General features: G+C 49.7%; 1 protein-coding gene across 1 annotated transcript; it reads left to right on the forward strand.

Annotated features, from left to right (window-relative positions):
• Positions 1 to 1,202: 1,202 nt before the first annotated feature.
• LOC104407169 (arf-GAP with dual PH domain-containing protein 1-like) lies at positions 1,203 to 8,744 on the forward strand. Its single transcript, XM_010016366.1, has 11 exons — positions 1,203 to 1,293; positions 2,267 to 2,397; positions 3,306 to 3,397; positions 3,483 to 3,565; positions 4,796 to 4,908; positions 6,477 to 6,623; positions 7,008 to 7,091; positions 7,229 to 7,291; positions 7,800 to 7,872; positions 8,330 to 8,560; positions 8,648 to 8,744. Exons 1-11 carry the CDS (start codon positions 1,203 to 1,205, stop codon positions 8,674 to 8,676), a joined length of 1,137 nt encoding a protein of 378 aa, XP_010014668.1. The 3' UTR covers positions 8,677 to 8,744.
• The last annotated feature ends 3,087 nt before the right edge of the window (positions 8,745 to 11,831 follow it).

Below are 11,831 nucleotides of genomic sequence, written 5' to 3' on the forward strand. Positions count from 1 at the left end.
GCCCCAGCGGGAGGCTCTCTCAGCTTGAAAGAGCAGAGTGGGGCCGGCGCCGGGTCCTCTTGTCCCACTGGTGTGTGGGACTTTGTGTGGGGGACTTTGTGTGTCCCCTCGCCTGATCCCAGCTGCGTGTCCAACCCCCAGGCTGCGGTGGGAGAGAGAAGCCACCTGGCAGGTGCCTGTCCCCATCCCTGGTGTGGATGTGGGGTTCCTTCAGGTTTGGGTGCCTCCAGCTACCTCTCCTCTCCAGCTGCCCCCAACAGAAGGCTTTTGCGGGACTGCCATGTGCCTGTCTCTCACCCTGAGATGTGTTCTGCTGCTCGGAGTGTTGTACATCTCCATCGTTTTAATAAACGTTGTTCCTCCCAATGTTTAACATCTGCATTTCTTCAGTAAAGGTCCAAGAGTTTATTTCAAGCTATTGTTTGGTTTTAATGGCTGCTCCTCTTAGCCCACAAAGGCAATTGCAGGGATGGGTCTTGGCTCTTGCTGAGTCTCCAAGGTGCAGGACCTGGCTCAACAGCCTTGGTTTCCGTAGTGAGAGAGACGCTGGCTGGAGATGGGAGGGGGCATCGGCGCTGCCATGCTCTTGGCTGCTGGCTTGAGTGACTTTGGCTGTACTCTTGAACCTTCCTTGCCCTCCAAGTCCTTGCCTTAGGAATGGGTGTAATGCCTGCGTGGTGGCCACTTGACTTTGGTGGAAGCTCCTGAAGTGCTGCAAGACCAGCCAAAGCCACCACCCCCATCTCACAGAGCGTGATGAGCCCTGACACAAGTCCTGACAGGGCTGGTGGCCGCTGTCTGCAGCCGCCTCGCCTTTATCAACTTGCTTGCTGCTGTGCGCTCTTCCTGGCCTGTCCGTTTACCAGAAGAAATGCGGAAAAACCAGTTCTGTGGTTAATTGCTGCACTTCCCTCCACGCCCAAGGGGCAGGTCTCCTCCTCCTCCTCCTCACCCACAGCCTGGGTGCACTTCAGCCTCTTTCCCCCTGCCTGTGCTCAGCCGGCTCAGGTGCGCTGCTCAGGCCTCCGCGCTCCTACCATTCACCTTACGGCTTCTTCTGCCTTCCCCTTTTCCCGCTGTCTCCCAGCGCTGCTGTATCTCTGGTGGCTTCTTCTCCCTTGGGGTGGCCTGCAAGTGCGGAGGGTGAAAGCTGCCCTCCTGGCCCTGCCCTGCCCTGCCTGGAGGGGTAGCACTGGGACATGATGGCTGGAGGACACGAGCGGAGTGTGAAGGCCCTGAGGGAGGTGTGGAGAAGAGCAGAAAACTCTTTATGTGCAGACTGTGGGAAGCCAGGTGAGTCCCCAAGGGCTGCTGGAGGAAGAGTTGGAAGCTGGGGCTGGTCTCTAACAGCTCTTTGGTGCTGGATTGCACAGGAGCCTGGGGTGGAGGAGAAGGAGAGGCATCGATCTGAATAGTTGCTTCTTCTCCCTGGAGGTGAGTGGCAAGGGAGGAGGAAGGAGATGCTGCCACAGCACCGGTGGGAAGAAAGACGGGGCTGTGGTAGTGCCCGATGAGCAGGGGCTGTGTAGCTGCGGCACGGTGGGCTGTGGTCATGTCAGATCTCCAACACCAATCAAGGTCACGCCCAGTCAGGACCTGACAGGAAAGCTCTCAGTGAAATCCTAACTGCTCCACAGAGGTGTGATTCAGGACGGCATTGTCTCCTCCGAGACTCAGCTCGGAGCTGACAACCTGCTACAGGCGCCTTTGGAGGTTTCTTTTCCTGAAGGGCTTGTTCTCTTCAAAGGGTACCTAGTTTGAGGTCCTACAGGTGCTGTTAAAAACACTCATCATACTCTTCCCAAAAGGGACACATGGAGTGTACCATCCAAGCCAAATTAAGACTGGGCTAATTAGTATCATTTCACCTTTTTAAATTCTTCCAGGAAAATTTTGGATTCAAGGCTGCTTTCCACTTCTGGAACTAAATACCGTTGTGGGTTGCTGTGTTGCACTAAACTCCTGGAGTGTGGTTTCATTTTCGTCGTGGGTGACTCTTTATGCAAAGGGAATTTGCAGAGAACTTTAAGTTTTTCAAGGTTCAGGTTAATAGAGATTCAGAAGAAGTGGTTGAAGCAGGGAGGAATGAGGGACTACAGTAGCTGTGCTTTTTCCTAACCAACATATATACTTCAGGTGTTATTTAACTGGTTCAGATGAAACTCTGATCAGCCAGCTCTCTGTTTCTCAGGACTACATTCTCAGCTGAGGTATACATCCCAGGGGATTTTACCACTTCTAGTCATACCCTTTTATATACCCTCAGATCCTGACTGGGCATCCTCTACTCTGGGTGTTTTTATATGCCTCAGCTGTTCAGGAATTCACCGCAACATCCCTAGCATCAGCAAAGTCAAGTCCCTGAAGATGGACCACTGGGATGATGCTCAGGTGCAGGTGAGATCTTTATCCCCACTGGTACGCAAGGTGGGTTGGGTTTAGGTGGTACATTGACTGTCCTGGGAAAGTCAGTCCTTTGACCACACAGAGTTGAAGATTTAATCTGATGTAGTATGTCCCTTTGCTACTCATGCTCTGGATACTGCTGCAGGGGTAACTCCCTGTAGCCCACTGGGAGAGGCAGGATGCATTTGCCTTATGTGTCTCCCCATGTCCTGTTACTTTATGGCAAATGCAGAGCTCCTGCAATATATCTTGCCAAGGCTCAGGGTCTTTGTTGCTCCAGATTACTCATTTCCCACTCACCAGAACCATCCAGCCTCAATGTCTCCTCTTGGTTTCAGCAGTCTGAGAGGAAAATTTTGGGCAATTCCATGCTCCAAGAAGAGATTCTGGATATAATGTGATCTCTTGAGAAAAATGGCATTTGTGGGAACTTTACTTCTCCCTGTTACACCTCCCTTAACCCATTAATCTTCAGGGGACTGAAAAAATTTTCTGGAGATCCAAAGAAAATAATCTGTATCTTGCTGCTCTTTGTAGAGAAGCAAAGAGGTTTGGAGTGTGCCCCCAGATGGCATTGCTGAGCTGCTGAATGCAGTGTCCCCAGAGATGTGGGGCATGGCAGCAAATCCACTGAATGTGTGTGCAGCCGGCCCCACGGAAGTGACATTTATGGCATTCTGTTGGTTCAGGTGCAATCAATGTAGCTTCTAAAAGTAGACAAGACCTTTGAGATCCACCTTTATGGAGCCAGACGTTACTGGGATGTCGCAATGCAGGGGAAAGAGAACGCTCCGTTAGAGCTTGATGTGCATCTAGCCCTGTAGTGGATCAGGAAAGAAAAACGCCCAACATTAGTCAGCATCAAAGGGAAGGCACTAATTCTCTGTCTAATTCTGCAGTTTCTGGCCAAGCATGGGAATGCTGTGACTAAAGCCATATATGAAGCTCACATCCCTATTTACTATTACCAGCCAACCTACAATGACTGCCAGTAAGTTGCTGCATCGAAGAAAAGGGGGAATAGCAGTTCTGGGTTCCTCTAGTGTTTCTGAACTACCTGTCACCTCTCTCCCTAGAGTGCTGAGAGAACAGTGGATACGGGCCAAATATGAACGCAGAGAGTTCACTGAGCCAGGAAAACAGCTGCCATATTCTGATGGTAAGAGCAGAGCACTGCATCAAAATATCCTGCCTGTTGCCTTTGCTGGAAGCTTTTAAGCACCACGAGAAGAAAGATTATAGTGTCAGTGTTGCAAATTCCACAAGTATGCCTGAGAACCCAGCCTGTATTTATAGGGCATTGTGGTTTTTGGAGGGGGGGTTAAATTGTAGCCCATTTAGGTTGGCATTGCCATGACTTGCTTCCATGCTTTTTCAAAGGCATTTGCTGTCCTGTTGGAGCCAGACCTCTACAAAAGGAATTTCTGTCTTGCTGCAAACCACCCTCTCCAACCATGGCAATTGTCTTTGAAATGTCACTGCCAGTGCTGTTACACAAGGTGCTGGAACCCAAGGGGCTGTAGAGTCAGGTGGGAAGAATTCTGGTCCTACACCAGGGTCTGTGTGGTCCAGGATTCATGTTCACAGAGGAGATGGCTCTCATGCTGTTAGAGACAGTAGTGGGAGCCAGACTAAGAGGTGGGAAGCATCTAGGTATGTCTTTTGCTGACTGTTTTTCTGGGCTGCAAACTCAGAAACAACCACCATCTTCAGCTGTAAGTCAGAGATGAGACCTCTCCTTTTCAGATGTTCTTAGCAATAGTTCATCATGTTCATGCTGTGTTCAGCTCTGGGGCTCCCAACACAAGAAGGATGTGGACCTGGTCGAGTGAGTCCAGAGGAGGGCCATGAAGATGATCAGAAGGCGGAGCACCTCTCCTGTGAAGACAGGCTGAGAGAGTTTGTCTTGTTCTGGAGAAGAGAAGGCTCTGGGGAGATCTTATAGCAGCCTTCCAGTACCTAAAGGGGACAACAAGAAATCTGGAGAGGGACATCTTACAAGGACATGTAGTGCTAGGACAAGGGAGAATTGTTTTAAACTGAAAGAGGGTAGATTTAGATTAGGTATTAGGAAGAAATTCTTCACTATGAGGGTGGTGAGACACTGGCACAGGGTGCCCAGAGAAGCTGTGACTGTCCCATTCCTGGAAGTGTTCAAGGCCAGGTTGGACACAGGGGCTTGGAGCAACCTGGGCTAGTAGAAGGGGTCCCTGCCTATAGCAGGGGGGGGGAACTACATGATCTTTAAAGTCCTTTTCAATGCAAATCATTCTATGATTCTATGTGCTTTATCCCAGAGATGTGGCTGGGACCCCAGGCTTCATGCAGCTCTCTGATGCCTACCATGCCTGTGAGAGGATGCTTTTAAAAGTGGCCTTTCTGCTCCTAGGGGTGAAGGAAGGCATCCTCTGGAAGCGAGGTCGAGACAATGGGCAGTTCCTACCCCGCAAGTTCCTCTTGTCTGAGAGAGAGGGATGTCTGAAGTATTTTGCGAAGCAGGATGTGAGTATGGTGGTCAACTCCCAACCCAGTGCGTACTCCACTCAGGGCAGTGGGGGCACAGAGATGTTTCTATTTCATCTATTTCTGAGGTTGTCTTGCTCATCCCAGCCCAGGGATGATGACAGAAACATATCACTGAGAAGGGTCTCCTTCCTACTGTCAGGGTGACCTTTCCCCATGCTCATCCTTTGTGCTTCACTACACCCTTCTGTCATTGCTAATAAAAGGATTGGTCTTTCACTTTGCCCCTATCTATTTGCCTGGCTGTGTAATCCTGCATCATCCATAGAACCAGCCTCACCCCACTGTGAGCCAAGTTGGCAAAAGCCTGTTTGGTTTGTTTTGAGGTGGGCTACTTTTGTGTTCATTCATCTCCCTGAAATGAATGGAGCAAGTGCTAATATACTATCAGAAGGGAGGGAATGGCTTGGGGTAGGGGAGGAGCGGGAGATGCCATCCAGAGGGACCTAAACAAACTCAAAAAGTGGGCCCATGAGGTTCTTCAAGGCCAAATGCAAGGTCCTGCACCTGGGTCAGGGCAACCCCTGGTATCAGTGCCAGCTAGAGGAAGAAGGGATTGAGAGAAGCCCTGTGGAGAAGGATGTGGGGGTACTGGTGGATGAAAAGCTGGACATGAGCTGGCAATGTGCACTTGCAGCCCAGAAAACAAACATATCCTGGGCTGCATCAAAAGAAGTATGGCCAGCGGATCAAAGGAGGGGATCCTGCCGCTCTGCTCTTGTGAGACCCCACCTGGAGAACTGCATTCAGCTCTAGAGCCCGCAGTATGGGAAAGACATGAACGTGTGAGGGTGGGTCCAGAGAAGGTCCATAAAAATGATCAGAGGGCGGGAGTACCTCTGCTATGAAAACAGGCTGAGAGAGCTTGGGTTGTTCATCCTGGAGAAGAGAAAGCTCTGGGGAGACCTTATTGTGGCTTTTCAGTACTTAAAAAGAGGCATATAGGAAAGGCGGGGACATCTTTTTAGCAGGGCCTGTAGTGATAGGACAAGGGGTGATGGTTTTAAACTACAAGAGGGGAGATTCAGGCTGGATGTAAGAAAAAAATTTTTACAATGAGGGTGGTGAAACATTGGAACAGGTTTCCCAGAGAGGTGGTAGATACCCCACCCCTGGAAACATACAAGGTCAGGTTGGACAGAACTCTGAGCAGCCTGGTCTAGTTGAAAATGTCCCTGCTCATTGTGTGAGAGTTGGACTAAATGGCTTTTAATGTCCCTTCCAACTCAAACCATTCTATGTTTGTGTGATTCTAGGAGTGGGCTCTTTCCTTTTGAGGTCAGTTAGCCTTTAGATTGGCTCAGCTGTAAAGTCAGATGCATTCTCAGTATTCTATTGGCAGTTCCAGATTAGGCACAGGTCAAATGTAAAATGGCATGTGTGTGTCCACTTTTTGAGCTTGAGCACACACAAGGGAGTGTGTGCTACAACAGTTTTGTTGGGCAGAGGCAGTTATTACCTTTAATACCCACTGACCCTCTCTTACCCCACGAAGTCTCTTTCCCACTAGGATTGCTTATGCATGACCAATGCCTTTCTTATTTCAGGCCAAAGAACCTAAAATCAATGTTAAAATAGATGTCATCAATGCCACGTTCCAGCCAGTGAAGATTGGGAACCCCAATGGCCTGCAGATCACCTATCTCAAAGACAACAAGACCCGGAATATATTTGTCTACCATGAAAGTGGAAAGGTATTTGGTTTTAGCATCAGGCATTGCAAAGCAATTGAGGTGATTTGAGAAGCTGCAGGTATTAAATAGTCTGAAGCATGGGTAGGATGGGGTGTGCATGTTGCTGTAGGTAACAGGGTGGAGGCTCTAGCTCTATGTCTGTGAGAGAGCACTGAGTTGGTTTGTGTGGAAGGAGCTTCCAGAGAAGATGTGCAGTTGTGCTGCTGCCTGTGGATGTGGGTTATGGCACCGTGCTGGCTGTTTGTGTGTGAGGGAGATGGTGTAGGTGCTGGCAAGGGAGAGCGGCCTGTGTAGTTGCCATGGGGTTGGGTGTAGCTGGGTGAATTTAGATGGCTTAACTGTTGCTCTGCCTAAGCCTTCTGTCCTGTCCTTTTCCGTTCTCAGGAGGTAGTGGACTGGTTCAACGCCATTCGCTCTGTGCAGTTCCATTACCTGAAGGTAGCATTTCCCATTGCCAGTGATAATGAGGTAAGGCAGCACTAGAGTGCGGTGTTGAGTCTCCCGATGGAACTCGGCAATGTGATAAAAGAGCCCATTAGTTACCATTAGAACACGAGGTACAAAGAAACGTGGCTAAGTGAATGTTACTCTTGCCTTTCTGTCAGATAAAAAATCGTCTGACAAGAAACTTCCTGAAGGAGGGATACATGGAGAAGACTGGTCCCAAGGTGAGCTGCTGTGGGGAAAAAAAATCTAGCAGGGACCTGCCCGAGAGCCGCTGACCTTCCCTACTTCAATGTTTTTCTCCTGCTGTTTCCCCATTCCCCCTGACTCTTTAGACACCCGTGGGAACTGTGTGTGTGCACCAAGGGAGGGGACAATAAAAGGAAGGGGAAGGACACATGTGAAAGTAGATGAAGCCAGAGTCCCTGTCTTCTCCCAGAACAACAGATCTCTCTGCATGTATCTGTGTGTGCGTGACCTTACAGGTATTTAGCGTCTAGATTTCTCCTGTCTGAACTCTGGGGTTCTTCACAGAAGTCCAAGAGTTGGGGACAGCAGTTGGGACTGAAAACCCCGATACTGATCCCCACTCAGCTCAGAAAGGGTGAGGAGGAGGTTGCTGTTGAGGCAGGGGCTTGGTTCAAGCGGTTGGGATGAATTTTGGGTATCCGTTCGCACTGCTCGCGGCAGAGGGCACTGTCCGCTTACATATGTCACATCTTCCCTTCACAGCAGAGAGAGGCTTTTAAGAAGCGCTGGTTCACGCTGGATCACCGCAGGCTCATGTACTTCAAGGACCCTTTGGTGAGCGGGAGATCTAACCTCTGGCACCTGCAGGCGACAGTGCTGGGGGCAGGGTCACAGTCTTTGCTCTGCAGTAAGGCAGGCTTGCAGATTCCCCAGATGCTCTGAATGGGCTCTAGGTCTTCCCCTTTCCATCCCACTTAGTTCGTTGCATGCTTTCTGTACTCGTTTCTCTGCCTGTGAACAATGGGAACAGGGAGGGCAGCAGTTTAAAAGTGGTGATGGGGAGGAGAGTGACATGGGGGATGACATGGAGCAGCATTTCTTTTCTCAGACCTTTCTATATCTATGCTATTATATTTTCCTTTCTGCTGCTGCCTGTGAGCATCACCTCCCTGCTTCTCTGAATTCTCTGACCACCCCTGACCACCATCCCTGGTCCTCACCCACTCTTCTCCTGTCCTTAGGTGCACTGCTATTATCCCCTGGTTCTTCTGGGAGTCCATAAATCCCTCTCAAAAAAAATGCTAAGGGTGAGGTGTTCATGGGCAGCAGAGAGAACGGATATAGCGTCCAGAAGGGATTGCCTTCAGGGACACAGGGCAACTTCTCTTGGCACTATGGCCTCACCATTGTCACCCCCGACCGGGAATACCTCTTCACCTGTGAGACAGAGACTGACCAGCTGGACTGGATCGCAGCCTTCACTAGTGTCATCAACCAGGCCATGACACCACAAGAATATGCAAGTAAGTGCCTGGATGCTGTTTCCTTCCCCTCCTGCCATTCCAGTTTAGGGTATTGCCCTAATGCACCACCTTTTCCCTTCACTACAGTTGAAGCCTACTTCAAGTTTAAATCCTAGGAAGCCATGCAGGAACTTACTATGACTTGACTCTACCTGGTCCTGTTGGTGGGCTGTCAGGAGAGGAGATCGACATCAGAGAAACACAGTGCTTTTGAAGCACCCTTTGAAGCACTTTTTTCCCCCCTAGAAGGTCCACTTAGCTTTGAGCACCCGATTAAGCTGCTTCCTTTCAAGTGCAAGACTTTGAGAGTCTGAATCCTCAGTGCAACCTGTCACTGTTAAATTGCTGTGATCTGGATGCTGGCAGGCCTTGCCTGTCAGTTGGACCTTGAAAACTTAGCACTTGCTATGTTGGACTTGGGACCTAGCATCACTCCTGCATGAAACTGCAGACAACCACATACCTTAAGAAAACAGTTGCCTGGTTGGAGTTAAACCCCAGTCAGTTGCAGGGGCTTCTGGACTAGGAGGGCCTGTTCCTTTACAAGAAACAGCTTCTCTGCTGGTGACAGAGATGTGAAATTTGTACATATTTGATCAGAGCTGTAGTTGAGAAAGGTCACTAAAAAGATGTAATCTAACAGCCAAATGTGTAGCCTGTTTCATCCTGCCATGTATGGGCTTGAAAGCTTCTTCAGACCTTCCTTTGCTACAGAGAAAAGGAACGCTCAGAAACAATATATGGGTATACATATGTGTATATGGATAATGTGTGTGTGTGCATGTAACAAAAAGTGATGGGAGGTGGAATACTGCCCTGGGTAAGATACTGTGAGGGATATTCATGCCACTGAAGTTCAGCTGTCAAATTTGAGTCTCTAGTCAAACCAATGGAGAGAGGTTGGGTCCGTCGGAGAGCGGCTTATGACATGTCTGATACAGAGTTCAGACTCTCTGTTGTTTGTACTAGAACTAGGGGTCAATGTCCAAAGACAGTAATACACAGATTCCCTCATTCTCTACATCAAAGGCCTGGCATTTTCATTCTGCCTTATACATTACATATGTTCATATTGTATATCACATATACATACGTTTTTATGCAGTAGTGTAACAGGGAAGTCTGTATGTTCGTATCCTTCTAGTAACAGTTAGCCCTAACCACTAAATCAACCTTCATATCTTAAAGATCATCTCTTAAAGCTCTCCTGGCAGAGCTGTGTTTCACATGCTGGAAGGACCAGCTGAGTTCTGCTGATGACTGTAGTATCTGATGTGTCTGCAGCTTTACACCAGTAGTATGAGAGCAGGCATCTTGTGTGTTAGGGGGAGCTACCTGGAATTAATGAGGCAACCAGTATTTTAATTAGCTCCTAGAGAAATTAATTCTAAAATCCCACTGTAATTTATTTTAATTTCCTAAATGAAGTTAGGAAGCTAACAGTAGTTAGCTGAGCTGCTGACTACTAAGGTATGAGGTTGGTTTTTGGAAAAACAAAAGGGCAGACAATCAGAGCAGATAGCTGTGGCTATTCATTGCATTTCCTGGGGCATGTGGACTGCAGATCTTACCATCAGAGCAAAATAGGCAAAGTCATGGTCCCCCTCTGGTTCCCTGGGGAGCCCTCTCTGTGCTGAAACTACCAGAACCTGTTGGGAGCATCGACTTCCTAGGTGAGAAGCAGCACCGTGTGTGTTCCCTGAGACGAATGAGGCCCGAATGTGGGTGAAAAAAGAGCAGGGAGCATTGAGCGTGGAAATGTGGGTACATAGATGCCATGCAGCGATGCCCCGCTAGAAGGCGATGGTGCCTACCCAACAGGCTCCCAGCAGGGAGGAACAAGAGCAGGTCATAGGAAATGTGAGATGTCCAGCCATCTGGGGGCTTGCTTGCAAACTCGGGGCTACATCCATTGTCTATACCTTATGGGCCCTGATGTCCTTGGAAGGGAGTGGGGGACAGGCCCTCACAGCCTGGCTTGGCTAAGGGACAAGCAGAACAGTGTGGCACCAACTTGTCTCTGGTTTCCCGTCTAAAGCCACAGTGTGATGCTTCCACACATTAGGGACTCTTGTCTTTCAATTATCTCCTCTCAAATGAGGACAGCAGTGCAAGGGGAAATAGGAAAAAGAAAGGGAAACAAGTACAAGAAGGAAAAGGGAACAGGAGGAAGGTGCAGGAAGACAAGGGGGAAGAAAGAGCATGAATGCTAGAAAGAGGAGGCAGCCAGTAAGGCTCTTCAGCTAGCAGTCAAGTCGGGTATGAACTGGGACTGCATTCACATCGGTGTGTGAAGCTCTGAGTCAGACACATTCCTCTGTGCAGCGGGTAAGACAACTCCCCAGGGGTTAGTTCAGGGGGGCAGAGCCCACTTCTCCAGTCTGTCTGAGCTGAGAGGATACAGACTTGGGAGGAGAAATCTGCTTGCCCACAGAGTTTGCTGGTTTCTGTGGGCCCAGTGAACGCTGGAGAAACAAGAAATGAGGAGCTGGTGAAGAACGGAGACATTTCCTCCTGGCTGGCAGAGGTTATTTTGCACCTCCTGGTCTTGAAGACGAGGGCAGTGTCCTTTTGTCAGCCCTTTGATGGTTAAGGGAAACCATCAGACAGTGCTTGTGATGGACAAGATCAACAAAATGGACTGGGCGGCTGGAGGTGAGGAATAGACTTCTCTGGAGTACCCTGTATATTCCCTTCCCTCGGTTGCTTTCCTGTCAAGGCTAGACGTGTCCCATATAGCAAGGGGGAAAGGCAGGGGAAGGAACAGGTCTCTGACAGCCTGCCTTGCTCTTGCTTCGTGTACCCAAAGATGTCTTATGACCCTTCCTTCATCAGCACAAGACCTGGAGAGGATCTTGAGGGTGGCAGCTTCTTGGAGGAAAGCAGTGGTGTGGGTGATGACAGTAGCGTCCTGGCAGGGGACAGCCTGGTCACGGGGCCTCTGGGTGCAGTGCTGCTCGTCATGTGCCTCACTGGGATGGTGGGGAACATCTACACCTTGTTGGTGGCCTCCGGCAGGGTGTCAGGCCACTCAGCAGGCTCCTTGGGGGTCTATGTGATCAACCTAGCTCTGGCTGACCTCCTGTACCTCTCCACCATCCCCTTTGTGGTCTGCACCTACTTTGCCCATGACTGGTTCTTCGGGGACGTGGGCTGCAGGCTTTTGCTCAGCCTGGACCTCCTCACCATGCACGCCAGCATCTTCCTTCTGACTGCCATGAGCCTGGAGAGGTACTGGGCAGTGGCCAGGCCTCTGCGGGCCAGGCAGGCC

Source organism: Nestor notabilis, unplaced genomic scaffold (genome assembly GCF_000696875.1).
Source record: "Nestor notabilis isolate BGI_N333 unplaced genomic scaffold, ASM69687v1 scaffold10406, whole genome shotgun sequence".
Classification (NCBI taxonomy): domain Eukaryota; kingdom Metazoa; phylum Chordata; class Aves; order Psittaciformes; family Psittacidae; genus Nestor; species Nestor notabilis.

Excerpts from the sequence above, each read along its gene's own strand:
- LOC104407169 (XM_010016366.1), top strand. The coding sequence starts at position 1,203 with ATGGCTGGAGGACACGAGCGGAGTGTGAAGGCCCTGAGGGAGGTGTGG. Across the intron at positions 7,292-7,799 it reads TGGAGAAGACTGGTCCCAAG|CAGAGAGAGGCTTTTAAGAA; the intron begins GTGAGCTGCTGT and ends TTCCCTTCACAG. Across the intron at positions 7,873-8,329 it reads GTACTTCAAGGACCCTTTGG|AAAAAAATGCTAAGGGTGAG; the intron begins TGAGCGGGAGAT and ends AAATCCCTCTCA.